The following is a 17,903-nucleotide window of genomic DNA, read 5'->3' on the forward strand; positions in this document are numbered from 1 at the left end:
AGTTCCAGGACAACCTCCAAAGCAATACAGAGAAACCCTGTCTCGAAAAACCAAAAAAAAGTCACAAGGTGTCGCAATATGCAGATGAATAGAAATTGGTTAATTTAAGTCATAAGAGCTAGTGGGACAAGCCTAAGCTATAGGCTGAGATTTCATAACAGATAAGTCTCTGTCATTTTTTTTGTGTGTGTGAGCTGGCAGCTGGCAGCCCAAAGAAAAATCCATCTAAAGGTGGGAATAAGTTTCCTGTACTTCCAAAATATTTTCACATTTACATTTAAGAAGCACTGATCTAGAAAACTGAGAACAAAGTTAAAATAGATATATGCCCAGCTTGGCTTCTGTCCTTTGACGACAAGTAAAATTCAGCAAGTCCTCCAGTTGTCCAAGTTGAAGATTTGCTACCAACTGACTGTGTGACTGTGGGTACTACTTAACTTTCAGTATATTCGCATGCTTATCTCAGTTCTAAAATATGATAATTTGTATTATTACTTCTTTCTGTGATGGTCGCAAAACATAGTAATAGTACCAGAAACACTGGGCTTCAAAATCTATAAATGATCAAAGGAGAACCTGCTTCTTGTCTTATGAAGGGCCTTCCCTCAACCTTACTTCCATCTCTTTCTTTTCAAATGCTTTGTTGCTAGAGAACACTTGTTACTAAGTGGTGGAAATGAATTGGTCACGTGGTCATTAAAGCTACATTGATCAAAGAATCCAGCCTTCCTAAAGGAAAGACTGAGTGAAATATTTTCATCAAAATAATTTTGGGAAAATGGTATATTATAATGTATCAGGCCTCTGGGCATTGGTGGCACATGCCTTTAATCCCAGCACTTGGGAGGCAGAGGCAGGCAGATCTCTGTGAGTTCGAGGCCAACTTGGTCTACAGAGTGAGTTCCAGGACAGAATCCAAAACAATACAAAGAAACCCTATCTTGAAAAACCAAAAAGCAAAACAAAAAAAGAATGTATCAGAGCATTTGTTCCATCTAATCATAAACATATAAATTAGCTGAATAGCCATTGAGGCAGTAGCATGCTGGAAGATCTGTGCCAGAGGCAAGCAACACATATACAATTTCCCCTGAGAGACGGTGACACACCAACAAGTAACACTGCAACATGAGGCTTAACATATTTAGAGTTTGTTTCAGTATGTGGCATTAGACAGGATATTTAAATTGTTGAATAGGATTTGTAACACAAAGTACTGCATATATCAGAAAAAATCAAAATAACTTCATTTTGAAACAGATGGGAAACTAAATTGGGTTTGGAAAAGGACATATGCAAATGTTGTCTTTTCCCCAGTAATCACTTCTGCCCTCAGTTTAATAACCTGGTAGAGATCATTTTATCAGAAATGATGAGAGTCATTATAATTTTTGAGGTTTTTCTCTACTCAATGTGTTTGCATAGAATATGCTACTTTAGCCCAATAAAACCCTTCAAGATAGGAAGAAGGAATGATATCTGTTTTACATGTGATGAAACCATGGATTATAGAGAATGAGGTTTATTGCATAGTCCTATTCTATGTATGGGTTGAAATAAAGAACACTGAGCTTCATAATCCAAGTTCTGCTACTAGTTTCTCCACCAGGGGTTTAACAAGCCATGTAGTACCAGGTTACACATAGCTAAGGATTAAGTTTTCCATACAATGACCATTAATTCTTTGAATGGAGACTGCAGTGTCCCTGTAAGTTGGTAGCTTTGCTTTGGTTTGTGGAAGTTTTCTTCCATGTATAAGCAAAATATGAAAAACTAAGTCAGGTATCTTCATATCCAAAATATTGACTAAATTGCAAATGATTGTAAAAATAACTGTGTTCCCAGATTTGTCAATAAGTGTTTCCAATTTATTAATCATTTAAAAGGCTACTCTGGCAAGAGTCAATTTACTTAAATATCGTCACAATAATTATTTGTGTTGTAATTAACCAGGAATAATGTGCTGGCAAAGTTAACAGTTGATTCTAGGAAACAACAGTGCCTGGTTACTGTGCTTCCCTTTCCCCAGATACTCAATATTCAACCTTGACAGATTTCAAATTCTTCTGTAACATCACTAAACAAATAATTGAGAAGGGATAAATGTGTTCAGCTCTTATGAATATTTGTGGAAAGATTAAGAAGCTAAGGCAAAAAATACAAAATTCTCTTGAAATTAAATTATTGTTTGGTTTTTATCTTTAGTTAAATTTATTGTTTAATTGTACTAAGAAATTCTATGCCAATTAAAAAGATAAAACTGCCAAATTAGTAAATCTTAAATATAATAAATAAATAAATAACCATACTGATTTCCTTTAAAGGAATAAAACAATGGGTTTTCATTTAACTTTTTAATTCTGAGTCATCTCACTTAAAAGGAGAAATAAAGACTTATTTTCTCAGGTACTTATCTTGAGACACCAGAGAACCTAGAAATGAGTCTCACCTAAAGATGTTCTGGCAGGAACAGCATCCTTATTGATCCAGAAGGACACCCATGATAGGACCACGATGAGTGTGCAGGGAATGTAGGTCTGGATGGTAAAATACCCCATTCTTCTGCTCAGATCAAAGTACACAGACATGACCACATAGTCACCTGGAACAGAAAGACAGAGCAATGGGAAATCTCATCAAACACAATGAAGTGCGGACAGTACGTATTTATCCAACTTTCTTGCACATACACTTGCTTTCATAGTTGACTTGAGGGATGAGTTGAAAGATCTTTTCTAACCACTTTGGCAAAACACAATAACAAAATTGTAAGATACAGTCCAGCTTGAACTGGAGTATAGCCCTCTTATTACACATGATGCTATCAGAGGGAAAGAAATGTTTTTAAGTCTCAAAAGTATTTCTTCTTTCATATGACTCTGGATCACACCTGCCACAGGTAGCAACAAGGTAGAAGGTCTTCCTTGGTGTAAGTGGAGGGATATCCTTTTTGTCCAAAGCCTTGCTTGATTGTCACATATTGCACATTTTTTAGCAGTTTCCCCTTATTACTTTTATATATACAGACCACTAGGTGATTAACACTCATAAAGTAATATTTTGCTCAAAATTATAGTTCCTTTCCCATGATGAATGCTACAGTAGTTTCATAGCAATTGCTTCCATCCATGATTTAGGGACTGATACTATAAGTCTGTCATTTGATTTTACATGCATGAATCTCTAAACCTTGCCTCTTTCCTACTCTCTCACACAGTCAGTTGTTAGCATATTGCTTTAGTGGAAATGGACAGTCACTAATATTTGATGGATACATTCATAAATTAAAGTCAATACTTTAAATTCCAAGAAGTATATTATAAATTATTTGGATTTTAGAAATGAGAGTGATATAACATGGCATTTAGACTAAAGAGTAATATTATGAGATGAATAAGAATGGAATGTAGGCAAAATGTCTCATGAAGCATGAAAGAGTATATACTGCTTTTGTTTTTTTTCTAATTTCTGCTGTTATAGTACTTTTTTTCATTTTCATGGTAAATAAGTGTATACAAATGTAATTGCTAGTTGTGATACAAACCCTGAACCAAAGCCCCATTGATTCTGAATAGCCATTCTAATGGAACAGTTAACTGAGACTCGTAGATTTTGAGACTGTGCAAGTGAATATTTGAGTGGTTGGTTATCTTACTCTAAGGGTTTTATATTTGTGTTTGTGAATTCCATGCACTAAACTGAATTTATCTTTATAAATGAATTTATTATTTCTTAATGTGTTATGGAACTCGTCTATAAACCCAGCATGAGGCAGGATAATTGTCTAGTTTAAAGCCTGCCTAGCAACCTGGGCTACATAATGAGTTCTGAGCCAGCAAGTGCTATACAGTAGTGCTGTATCTCAAACAAGGACGCAATGAAAACCAAAAACCAAAGAAAAACAGAAAATAAATAAACAGACAATGAAAAACACCCCACCCCAAGAATTTATGTTTAAAATTACAAGGAATGTATTAGAAATCTCTAAGGAACCAAAGAATAGTCATATATCTATTCATGTGAATAATTATATAAAATGATCTGAAGTCATTGAATTTAAAAAGTGACTTTGCATAAATTGTTTGCAAAACCTCTTGTCACCTGCTTGTATTATGCCGATAAAACAAACCACTGTAGTTTTCAAAATTACAAGTTTATATCATGGTTCATCTCTCACCTAATATACATTTATACCTTCTATAGTAGAAAATTTCAAACTCTGCATCTTTGGTAAAATGTGAGATTAATACGTGGGTCCCATTTTCAAATGTTTGCTTTCACTTTACTATATTATATTTTGTTCTAACGTGTACAGAGTTGAAGTGTAATCACATGTGGCAACTGGATAGTTTGGCTTTGTGACTGTTTTTCTTTACCCATGGCTTAGGCTTACTCAAGCTGATGCAAAAATAGGTAACTGATGTGTAAAGCCTCAGAGAAATTGATTCAATGGGATGTTACAACTCAGTCTGTCTCTTCAGAAGTCTCAGGACTTAACTCATACTCTTACAAACTGCTGCAATACATACCCTTTCCTCAGCTGCTCTGTAAGAAACTAAAAACATGCCTACCCCCATGCTCTGGAAATTCTCATCATTGAGTTTTTACTCATCACTGCGTATTGGTATCTTCACAAACCCTCCCTTGTCTCATTTAATCCTGTCTGAAGAATGTCTCACCTGGCTTTCAATGGAAACACCAGTAACCTCACAGTTAACAATGAGTAATAATTATTTTGGAATTATGCACACAACTTCAAAGGTAGAAAACTTTTCAACTCTGATAATTCACTTTTAAATAATTTCCTGAGACTATAGCTCTCTGTGTTGATTTATCTGAATATAGAGCTATTTGAAATAATTTTCATAAATTAATTTCTTCTCTGTTTTCATCCTGATTTTTAGTCTAATAGACACAGGTCTTTTTCTTTTTCTTTCTCATTTCTGTGGTCACAGAAAAAACAAATGTAATCTTATTAATATCATAGGGAAAGCAGAAAGAGAAAGAAATTTCTTTATAAAAATAATATTTGAAGATACCTTTTCTCCCATGAGTTTTCACTACATTTAAACATACTTTAACTACAATTTAGAAATAGTAAGATTTTAGATAAATTGGTGTAAAGCTCTAATTAACTTCATATTGTATAAGCAAAGGAGAGCCTACACTTTTATGTTAATAATCTGACTTCTCAAAAGTGAACTTAAATTTTGTTCAGCATTAGCAAGATTGTCATCTCGATTTAATTCTCCATTTCCCATTAGGCTATGGTCTAACCTCTCACAATCTACTTATCTAGCAGCCTCTATTATAAGGTAATGACTTTAGAATGCCTTCATTTGTTGGCTGCAAACCCTAAAGCTTTTCTACCAGTGGATTATGGATTCAAACTCCAGACCACGCCATTTAAAAGCAAAGCAGCTTCACACAGACAGCTTGCTGCCTGTCTTATCACCATGGCCATATAGTTTTTTTATATGCTTAAAAACTCTTATGCTGAGGAGCCAGGAACACCTAATCCTCTTAAAGTGATGCATCAGTTACTCCCCAAGTTCCTAAATACTAAGCAAGCCAAAAATGGTGACTTCAGACACTTCAAATCAAACTGTTCCATTGATACTTAAAGTCATACATTTGACAAATTAGTCCCAACTTCTTATGCTTAGCATGGAAAGATAGAGACTATAATTTAAAGACATAAAACATAGAATTGAATTAATAAACACAAGTATTAATCCTTTTTCTCATTTCTTAGGAAACTTCCTATGACTGGTTTGAGAAGGCAAATCGTCAAAGTCAGTGAAAAATGAGGCTCTATTTACTCTACCTGTGAGAATAAACAGTCAGATGAAAGCATTAGAATTCTGTTGTTAGTAGATGTTTGACCTGTTCTTTTATAGATGAAACTATAATATGTATACTCTGAACATCTTAATGATTTCATAGAGAGAATTTGCCTCTTTAGAAGCTCAGAGATAATGAGAGAAGTTATTTTCAAGTTGCTGGTAGTGAGGTTTTATTTCATGTAAGCACTGGTTTGATTGGTTAGCGTGTGTTTGAACACTTTGTCTGATGATGAAAACAAAACCAAGAGCTTCAAATATACCTCCCCATTATTTGTCTCTCATGATTTTTAGTATGTTTACATATAGTGGAACCAAGCATATTCTACTAGGTTTACAGTACAGGCAAATGATATTTTACTCTATTATCCTTTCTTGCCTTGCTTACCAACAGTTTTCATCATGGATCTGCCAAAATCACTCAATTAGCTACACTGAAAATAAAGACTTGTGTGATTTCAAAACTGGTTCTATGTTAAAGAGATTAGATTGAAGGAAAGTCGTTACCTTACTAGAAGCCAGTGGAAGATCAGGCACACTCGACCTGCCTTTATCACCTTGTTCAACACTGAGATCCAAGGAAGGCATCATTCCATGGTTAAATGGGTGACTGAGTGACTAACATGCATTAAATCTGTCCTTAACACTAGCACACAAGTACACTCTGCATATATAAAATTTATGAGTGAATCTAAATGAAACAAAGAGTATACAGACTATCGTACTAACACACAGACAAACTAGAAAGACTACCTTTGTAACCCAAAGTAGAAAAGAATGAGGCTGCATCATGAAATATAGAAGTCATAAAGAAATAGAAACAAGCTACTGTACAAAACTTAGAACTTCTAATTAAAATGAATTCTAAAATTTTTGTGAAATGCAAAATGCTACCCTAGAATACACTGTTTTCTAAACAAATACGGTATCAAAAGTAGTATCTTTAATATATACAGACTCCCCAGTGGTAATTGAGGAAATAAATAATTCTTAGATCTGTATTTTCTCAAATATAATAACTTGATTTTAAGCTTTTCATTTATCTTTGATAATCCCTTTTGTGTTCTCCAAACCCCAGCTAAATAAAGTTAAATGTTTTCATTTCATGCTTTTGAGGTTTCATCTCCCTTCTTGATTCCTAAGTAATCTCTTCTCACATTTTTACTCATTTCAACCTTCTGATCACACACAAGCCACCACCATCATACATATGTGCATGTGGACACACACACACACACACACACACACACACACACACTTCACAACAGGTATATACCTGTGCCTTTCTAGAATGGTAGCCATAATAATTACAACTTAAAATTGAGTTAAATGAAAAGAAGTATCTGGACCATGGTGGTGCATGCCTTTAATCCCAGGACTAGGGAGATATAGGTAGGCGGATCTCTGTGAGTTCAGGCCAGTCTGGTCTAAATAGTGAGTTTCAGGACAGTTAGGGCTGTTACACAGAGAAACCCTGTCTTGAAAAAACCAAAACATAAAACAAAAAAGAAAGAAAGAAGAGTAATGTGTCAGTTATCTAAAGCACAGATCAAACATTCAGTCCTACAAATGGCTAGCTTATTAGGGATTTCTCTGCATGGTGAAGCTTGGAGAACAGTTTCTTAATTGTAGCAAATTCTAGTTCATACTGATTCAGCACAACCTTGTCTCACACCATTTCTACTCTTCCATTTTATGACCAGCTAGATAGATGTACTTTATATTTTTCCCAGTGTATTCATTTCTCTCCATTGTTACCATGTGCCATATATTGTCATTAACTTATAGAAGTGTTCTTTGACCTTTATTCTCTATTTAGTTCTTTACCCCACTTTTTAATTGGAACTTTTGGTGTTTTGGAGACTTGCTTCTTCAATTATTTGTAAAATTTGGAGATCAGTCCTCTGTCAGATGTGGGTTTAGTGACTATCTTTTCCCATTCTGTGGGCTGCTTTTTTGTCATGGTGACTGTCTCTGTTGCCTTATAAAAACTTCTCAGTTTCAGGAGGTCCCATTTATTAATTGTTTATCTTAGTGTCTGTGCTACTGGTGTTGTGTTCAGGAAGCCGTCTCCTGTACCAGTTCCTTCACTTTCTCTTCTAAGAGGTTTACTGTGGCTAGATTTCTGTTGAGGACTTTGATCCATTTGGACTTAAGTTTTGGGCATGGCAATAGACATGGATGGATCAGCAATTTTCTACATGCCAGCCTCCAGTTATGCCAGCACCATTTGTTGAAGATGCTCTCCTTTTTCCATTGTATAATTTTTGCTTTGTTGTCAATATCAGGGTGTTCAGTTTTATTCCATTGGTCTATCTGTCTATTTTTGTGCCAATACCAAGCTGTTTTCAGGACTATAACTCTGTAATAGAGCTTGAAGTCAGGAATGGTGATGCCTCCAGACATTGCTATGTTGAACAGGGTTGTTTTGGCTATCCTGGGTCTTTTGTTTTTCCATATAAAGTTCAGAATTTTTCTTTCTGGGTCTGTGAAAAATTGTGCTTGGAAATGTAGTCAAGAGTAAGGAGTTGCCATGTGATCCTGGAAAAAGAGGACAAGTCAGGATGGTGTCCTCAGAAAGATAAATTCTTATAGAAATATATATTAGTAGTCATGGGTTAATACTTAAGACAGAACTAGTCAATGAGAAGCCCTGGACATTGGCCAACAGCATTGTAACTAATAGAGTCTCTGTGTGTTATATGGGGTTGACGTGACTCTGGGCCCAGTCTGCCGGGAAGACTGCTTGTTACAAACAGAATTTGAAGATCTCCCATGGAAGGCCTCACCCTCCAGGGGAGGAGGGGAGGGATAGAGAACTGGGATTGACATGTAAAACAAGCTTGTTTCTAATTTAAATTAAAAAAGGGAAAAATTAAAAAATACTGTAGTTGGCTTCTTAAAAAAAACTTGATGCTAGTAAAGAAAAAGGGATTGGGATCTAAGAGAAATTTGTGAAGGTCTGAGCAAGCATGTAGTCATTAACTCCTTGTTTTCTTCACAGTTAAACAGATACTAACAGAGGACGAGCTCTATGCACTGTTGAATTAGACATCATGATCAATTTGTCAGTTGTAAGCTAAGAAACACAATGAAGGGGTGAACATATTATATGGAGTCATGCTGACATAGGAATAACAAATTGCACCACAAGGAGAAAATAAGTGGGAAAAAGCCGGTGCCAGAGAACATCTGCAGTCTTAGGCAGTCTCTTAATTCATCCTCTCTTAGGATAAAGGCTCATTCTTCAAGGAAGCTGTTTACTATCCATCACATTGTAAAGACAAGAAAATCTACATTAAGAGTTTGAATTCTTGTCCCAGATTAGTCAGGGATTATTTGAAGTATCTGGAATGAGCCTCAATCTGTTCTTCTTTCCTCATCTGCTATCTTATTGAACAAAAGCTACTGAGGTCTTTCCGTGATACTTGGATCCAGTTCTGGTGTTTGCTGCCATTAGAGAGACCATGTGTGTGAAGCCACAAACTAATGAGAAGAGATTTCTCTTATGGTCAGAATCTATTTCTTTCTCGGATATCAGATAGTCACTTTAAGCAAGCACATTGATCTTGCCTACTTCTTTCTTGAGTGAGTTAAGACCAAAGACAAGGCTCAGAGGAGAGATATTAAGCAGCCCATCTTTAATGTAGCTAATTTTAAAAAGCAATGAAATCAGCAATGAGATGACACTTGAATTCAATCATAAGAAAGAACTGTTCTTAATGATTATATCCCTATGCCCAGAAACTGTTGTCTGGAGAAATAAGCATGTTAGTAGAAATGCTATATTGTTCCTTTTATTTTTCTCTCTCTCTTTCAAAAAGTCTCTTAGAACTGATTGGTGTAACCCAGGCACCTCTATTTCCCTAAATAAACGCCTCTGCTGAGCTTGAAGAACCTGATGTTAGCAAAATACCAAGCTTTCTAAAGTGACTTTCAAAGCAGCTAGGGAAAAAAGGCATGAGTGTTCAAATTCTGCTAAAGGTCAAATAACAACTTGAACCCCAAGATGTCAAATTATTTTTCTGGATGTAGAGCAAAATTATAGGCTTAAAAATCTGGCCTTACTTGGCCTTTAGCTCTCAGTATTCAATTTTTAAATTCTCCCCAACTCAGTGGAATTCTTCAAAAAAATGTTTTTTTGACTTGTTATTGGAATAAATTTAAGATAGCTGTTAAAGATATAGTCTTCCCCAGGGAAGAGAGCACCAATTTGTTATCTAATACCAAATGGTTTTGCCCTGAAAAAAATGCATACAACTAAGATCATATTGGCCAAGCAGTTTGTGTGTGTGTGTTTGTATGTGTGTATGTGTGTATGCACGAGCATGCCCATGTGTACACACATGAACATAATACCAATTTTGAAAAAAGAGGCCATGGATTTAAAAGAGAGTAAGAAGGAATAATGAATGGGTTGGTGTTAGGAAAGGTAAGGGAGAAATTTTATAATTACTTTAAAATGAATAAGAAAGTTTAATTTCAGATACACACTACCCTGTGGAAATTTTTTCCATATTTTAGGCAGTTGGTTCCATAAAGCTTAACTTCTCTCTTTAAGGAAGCCATTTTTTTGAAGAAAACACAGGACTCAATACCAGAAGTCCTAGAATCTAATTCTATCTTAACCATATGTTTCTGGGTAAATATCTTTCTCTATTCTCTACAAAATATCACAAATTCAGTCAGATATTAGATATAGGGAAAACACTGTAAAACATTGATTATAACCTGAGTAATTTTGTATAATTTTGACAGGTATGTCTGCACATTTGAAAAACATGTCAAATTTCACCAGTGACAGTTCTAAAGCTGTTTATTTTTAAAATGCAGGAATAAATAAACCACTTGGCAGAGAAAAATAAAAACATGCTTTTAATTTATATTTATTTTTATTTACCTTTTTAAATTTGATATTGGAGAGTTCTCACATATAAAACAGGAATAATAGCCATCCTTATCCCATAGAATTGTGGTAAAGATTAAACATAATTATTTCCGTAGAAAGGTAGAATGATGCTGAGATAAAGCAATGTTAATGATTGAAGCTGAATGTTATCATCTAAGGTTTCCTTTTACTTATGTTTACATACAACCTTAAAAGTCTTTTGATCTTAAAATGAAATTGTGGATTAGGTCTTATCCTTTAGGATTTATATGGAGGATGAACATCTTTGCATTTTTACAGATTTTGCCAGGACATGTTACAAAAATAAATCATAGGCTTTTTATTTGTGATTCAAGCTAAAACCTGTTGAAGACCTGGTTAGGACTTCTCTGTTATACTGCAATGCATACTTGGACTCACCGAGATGATTCCATTGCAGATGTAAAATTACAAGGCCAGAGTCCAGTCCTGGCTTGAGGAAACTTCTTGTAAGGGGAGGGGAGATGTTCAGCTGCAATTTTGCAGGCTGATTAATAGATGAGATTGCATCTGTCACTGCTTCAGTCCCATTACACACAACCTCCTTCGTCTGCCCACCAAATACCTTTGCTGCATTAGATTTTAAGGATATTTAATTTTTCTTGAAATCAAATAAAATAAAGACTGAGAAAGATATGTAGCCTCATACATTTGTAGTTTACATTTGATTTTCAGAACTCAGTGTTGTGTTTTCAATTCACATGTCAAAGATTAAATTGCAGTGTCAATCTGCTTGTCTCAGGGGTGCTATGTGTCTGACAGTTTTTAAGAATTGATCTGGAAAAGGGTTATTTTCATTCATTTTCTTCCAGAGGAAATTTGGATAACAGCTTTTTTTTGGGGGGGAATGTATGCACTCTAAGTACAACTTTTCAAGAGAAGGATCCTGTGAGTCATGATGTGTAGGTATCTACCCCACATCTTGTTTCCACTGTTACAGGATTCATGTAGAGGATCATCAGAGGTCATCGATCCATCCATTCATCCATCCATCCACCCATTTCTTTGGCATTTGTACTTATTATTTGTTTGCTTTTGTACAGATCATTGTTTCACCATCAAAGAAAAAGGGATAATGTTCTGCTTATCTACATAAAACTTTATCTGGCCTCATTATATAGAAAATCATCCATGCTTTCTGTAATAATAACAGAATTAACAGTTCATCCTATAGTAATGTCAGAGTGCAAAGGAAATGTAAAGATGAGAATATTTCCTTCATTTTGCAGATTAGACATCAGAATCCTAAAGGAGACAGAGATCTGCTAGCAGTCATTGATCATACTAAAGAAATCACATACAACCAAGTGTTTCATTTCATCCAAAGTGTTTACTTTCCCTTATATTATCATTTAAGTGAATAATATTTGAACTATAAAATTGAACCAAGTTTCATGCATTACAATTTTAATAGACCTTATCTTGCCTTTCCCCTGCCAAAGTTCCTGAATTAACTTTACAGTCAATGAATCCTTGATGTGGAATTACTACTTGTATGATTTGCAACTAATAAGGCAAAAGAGAGCTTCTAAATTTGAAAGGACTACATTAGCTTAGAGGCACTGATGTCTCAGCACAGTGACAACAGTTTGCCAATCAGAAGAGATCTCTCTAGGAAGATTTGATGTCCATGTCAATGAATTTGCAGCCTACTTTGAAATTTGGTTTTTCAATAAAAGAATAATTGAAATTACTGTTTTCTTTCACTCAGAAAAGTGAACCTCTCTCTTGTCCATCATTTGTGCATGCTGTAGGGTTTATATGTGCTAATGGAGCTCCATTTCCAACCTATTTCTTAACAGCATATAGAATTCAGTTGCAATAGGTTAATCGTTAATGTCAGGATATTTGTGAAAATCTGTAGGCTTCCTAAAGGACACTAGATAACAGAAAATAGCTGTCTAAAGTTATATTTTGCTGAATAATAATTTCCTCTGAAAGGCAAGATATAGACAATAGAATGCAATACTTAGATACTGACCAAAGCAAAAATCACCTTCTTCTCATGTTTACCAAGTATCAGCTTCTGTGGACAATTTGTATTTTTAATCTGCCATACCATCACACTCAAACTCACCAAATTTGCAGGATTTACCTTCTATTAAAGGAAAAACATTCTCAGCCTGGGGCTGTAGATGAGTATTTAAATTTAATGTATGTGTGTTTGTGTGTGTGTGTGTGAGAGAGAGGGGGGGGAGAAAGAGTAAAGGAAACTGTTCACATAAAATTTTCTATGCCTTATAGCTATGCTAAGTAAAACACTGACTAACAAAGAAGCCTCCAAATACTGAAATAATTTTTTAAACTACCATCACTATAAAGAAAATTCAAAATATATACAAAGCCCAAAAGAGAAAGCATTCAATTTAAGCTACTTTCATTAAAAAAAAGTCAAGGAAAATGTAATGGCTACAATTGAAAGGCTGCAGAGTTGAGAAAAGCCAGACTTGGGGGTACATTGGGTAATCCTAGCATCCAGGAGTGTTTTGAGCTAAATACTAAAAAGGAGCTAAACCAAAGCAAGAGTATTTTAAGCTGCTTTAGGTTTGACCTAAACGAAGGCAGAAGTATTTTGAGCTCAAACCCAAAAGACCATCCTTGCATAGTAAGACACTGTCTCCAAATAAGAAATAAACCAGAAAAAAACAGAGTTTAAATGTATATACCCAGAGTCACTAAAGTAATGAGTCTCAGATCTGTACCACTGAATCTCACTTGCTGCTTCTGAATTTAAAATTTTCTAGTTGAAATATTCCATTAAAAGCACTGTAGATGCTTTAATAGTGCCAATGTACTTGTGCATACAATTCAAGTAACACAGCACCTATGGTCACAGAAATTGAGATTTCCTACAAAGTTGTTTAATTCTCTCAAAGTGTAAATGAAGAAAATTGAACTCCTTTCTGTCCAAGCCTACAGCCTGGAGAACTAGAAATGCAAGTGTTCCTGTTATAGATCACAAAGTGGATAACTGGAAGAGAGAAAATGAAGGGGAGAGAGAGAGAGAGAGAGAGAGAGAGAGAGAGAGAGAGAGAGAGAGAGAGAGAGAGAGAGAGAGAGGGAGGGAGGGAGAGAGGGAGGGAGGGAGGGAGGGAGGGAGGGAGGGAGGGAGGGAGGGAGGGAGGGAGAGAGAGAGAGACTGAAGAAGACAGAAGAGCCATTGCAGAATGGCATTGGGAGACAATGATTATGTGCCTGCTGAGAACTGAGCTTGGGGCAAGGATCATTTTGCCATTTGCTCCTGTTTCTCTCCCTGATGTGAGTGTGAGAGGAGTAGGGAAACCAGGGCAGCTTCTAGCATTGTTCCCTGAAGAGCTGTGGTATGTGATTATGTAAAACAAACCAGGACAAGCAGAGATGCCAGCAAACAGTGTCACCACACTTAGTCAGCCCTCCTCATGGGAGAAACTGACTGTGTCTCTCAGTCACTGCCAGTTTGAGTAAAAGAACTATACTTGCTGAATGTGGTTTGAATGACCCTGATGAGCATCTGAGATGAAATCAATACACTCTCACTGCATCTCCACTAAAGAACAGGCATGGGACAGTCAATCAGAGGAGATGCTTGGCTTGGCTTATTGCCAGGTTCTGTGCTCTCCAGTCAACCAAGGGCATGCAGGAAATTGTACTGGTACCTGAGGAAAACTGGGCTTTCCCATTTCTGCTTAATTCACAGGTTAGTAAACCGTGATTTAAAAGAAAATGTATGTGTTATTTTCCCATTTCCCCAATTGTTTTTCTCTCTCCCTATGAGCTCTGTCCCATGAAACACAGATTTATTTTTATCTTCTACCCAGCTTCACACAGATAGCCTGTTTATTTGAACAGGCTCTCACCATGTCAATTCACAAAATATAATGTGGAAAATGAAATTAAGTTTGCACTTTGGTTCCTCCAAGTAGACAAAATTCATATAGCTACTTGAAAAGTCAGCTCTGTAGCTACGTTCAGCTACCACTGCATGACACTCCCTTCTGCCTGATCTTATGGGGAAAATGTGTAATATTTGCTTTTCCTAGGCATTTCCATTTTATGGAGGATTCTTAGAGAGACTTTTTTTTACCTACCTGGACAATTTCTTTCCTGTGAGTATTCAGAGCATCTATGAACACACCCTATCAAGATTTATTTTCATTCACACTTAGATATCACAATTGTTTACATTTGTTAATCATGTCACCGATGATTGAATTCCATAATAATAACAATATGCCAAATTCTATAATCCTACAAAACCTTAGGATTAGTCTTGCTTGGTAGTAATTCCCCCCTTTGCTGTCTGAGACAAGGTTAACAATTAAATTCTAATCTTTCTCTGTCTAATCATTTTCCTGGAAAAAATATCTATCCTAGGAAGCAAAAGCAATTAAATCTCATGAAATTGAAGTATTTGTTTAAAGACGCCCAGCAGGTCACAGAGGGCCTAACTTTAGTCATGTTATTCTTTATGCCAGGACATATCACCTTGCTCAGGATCCCCACCCCCACCCCCTGACCCTTCTCAGGAATGTTATTAATTGCAACTAAATTAAAGAAAAAAATGATTCTATAGTAGCATTAACAAAACTTTAAGGTTCCATATCATTGATTCTGAATATAGTCTACTGACACTTAGCAATTTGTATAGTCCTTAGAATAGACAAACACTCTAAGTCTTCTTACTTTCTTTCCTATGGTAGGAAACCATATATATTATAAACCATTTATATATTAGATTTTATTTTAATTATTAAATTTAATAAAACAGGCATTGGGAAATCATTATTTGTAACAATAATACCATTTCTCTCTTTGTGCCATTTCTCTGGTTGAAAAAAAAATCATGAAACTCTTCTTGAGATCATTGTCTTCATTACTTCCAACCCCTGGGCTTAACATTAAATGAAAAGAAGAAATTTTAATAATAATGTCTTTAAATTGTTCTTCATTTCTTTACCAAACTCTGCTTTTGGATTTTATTGTAATGTTTTTTTTCATTTTAAAGGAAAATGAGAAATGAAAATAACAACGTCTCATATAATTCTTTCTCTAAAATGACCTGATTTTATTTTAGGAATTTACTGACTTTTTCACTCAGTCATTAAATATGAGTGGTATTTTGATATTCATAGCACTTCCAACCCTAGTATGATGGTTTAGAGGCACAAATGCCCACATGTCTACATCGCTTAATCCAGTGATGGTTATCTAATCAAACTTATTTGCAATAAAGGAGCATATTAGGGCTCTGAAGAGATAACCTCTCACTAGAAGTTGAAAATATGGTAGGAAAATAGGATATCTTGTTTCATTACCATAGGCATTATATTAGTAAGTGTAAGCAGTTGAATTGTTGTGATGGCACTGTCCAGGGTAGCCACACATGCTGAAGATGGAGAAAATACGTACTCAGCATGACTAGATCTTGGATCTGAAGGATGTGTGTTTCATTCTTAAGAAAAAGTAATGAGTGATTCAAGGATAGATTTCTAGGGTAATGATGGGCCATGTCCTTATGTATGCTGTGACTATATGTTTTTCTTGTTGCTTTATGAATAAAGCTGTTTTAGCCAATGGGCAGAAAGAATTTAGCTTGGTGGGAATTCCAAAGAGTCAGGGAGAAGGAAGATAAAGAAAAACCACCATGTAGCAGCCGGGGAGTCAAGAGACCTGGCCATCACTGATAAACTAAGGTCAGATTGAGATACATAGATTACTAGTAATGGGTTAACAATGAAGAGAGAGCTATCCAATTATAAGCCTAAGCCAATGAACAAACAATTGTAACTGATATTAAGTCTCAGAGTGGTCATTTCATTAAATGGCTTTGGGACCCAGAGGATGGAGAGAAAACTGGTCCAGTGGAACTGAAATAGATGGAGAAAATCTGCTACAGAGGGACAAAGTTCATCATTCCTCCTATACCCATTTTCAAGCAAGATCCACTTTTATTCATCTGTGACTCATGATAAACAGTAAGTTTCATAAATTGTTTATCACATTTTCAAAAGGTTAAAACAGGTATTCAAAGACCGCATGTCTTATGACACTACTCTCCTTTAATATTTTTACATAATTTCATATCAATACATTCTTTTTCTGTGTTCGTGGGTTTATTTTGAAGCTCATTGCTTTTTATGCAATAGCATACCAGAAGGACTTTTTTCTTTGGTGATATTTTTTCTTGAATAGAAACACTGTTCCTTTGATCCAATGGAGAAATAGCAGATGTCAGTTTACTAGAGCTAAATACCAAAATAAAAATGAAAATGCAAGGCCACTACTGGTACAAAATGACTAGAAAGTCATCAACTAGTCTGAGACTTACAACAACAAAATGTTTTCTATAAATGATTGAACACTGAGTTAGTATTAGTTGAAATATACAATGTGCCAAGAGGTTTGTCAGAACCTTTATCTAAACTCTATGTAGATTGTCAATAAGTCCTTCCTACCCATCTCACTTCATAATAAGAATACTAAATTGGAAAAGTTAATTTATTCAGGGTAACAGCATGAGAAAATTGTTGAGCTAATATTTATTTCATGTTTTTGTTTGTTTTGTCAGAGTTTATGGCCTTTGTTACTTCCAAATTTCCCTTGAATATAAATGAAAAGTCATGTAATTTGATTTGAAAGATAAATGCTCCTAATTTTTGTTATCTTTAAGTACTCTGCTGATAACTATAAGAGTAAAGGAACAATTCTTCCCCTCAGTTCACACATCTTACTGCTAACTTTTTAGTATTAAAATGTAGCAAAACCAAGACAACAATGGCCACTGGAAAGCATTCTAGGCAAAATTGGTTAGTTTGGTTTTTTGTTGTTGTTGTTGTTGTTTTTCACTCTTACAGCAGTTGAAAGTAGTTGTGTCCTCTTAACTTTGCTGTCTCTGCAAAGCTGGGAAATGGAATGCCGAGAGAATTGTAAAGAACTTTGGATAAAGAGAGAAAACCAGTATGTTTCCTCTGCAGGTGAGTGTTCTAATTTCTAAGCAGAAACTTACAGTACAATGTGCTAAATGAAACAGAAGAGCCCAGTGTGTGCTCATGCCATCAAATGTCTTCAGCAAATGAATCAAGTTTGCATTCCCTGAGCACCTTTTGAAAGAGAAAAAAGCTAGGTGACCACATTGTTTTCAAACAATAATGTTT

The 17,903-nt window shown here is 35.4% G+C and overlaps 1 protein-coding gene across 2 annotated transcripts in view; it reads right to left on the reverse strand.

Moving 5' to 3' along the window:
- Nucleotides 1-17,903, reverse strand: part of Gabrg2 (gamma-aminobutyric acid type A receptor subunit gamma2) — an 86,016-nt gene that overhangs the window by 8,857 nt on the left and 59,256 nt on the right. For both annotated transcript variants that reach the window (XM_040748468.1, XM_040748467.1), the window contains exon 7: nt 2,450-2,602. In XM_040748468.1, coding sequence (XP_040604402.1) covers nt 2,450-2,602 — 153 coding nt within the window. The remainder of the gene's footprint in view (nt 1-2,449; nt 2,603-17,903) is intronic.

This window comes from Mesocricetus auratus, unplaced genomic scaffold (assembly GCF_017639785.1).
Source record: "Mesocricetus auratus isolate SY011 unplaced genomic scaffold, BCM_Maur_2.0 Super-Scaffold_100007, whole genome shotgun sequence".
NCBI lineage: Eukaryota > Metazoa > Chordata > Mammalia > Rodentia > Cricetidae > Mesocricetus > Mesocricetus auratus.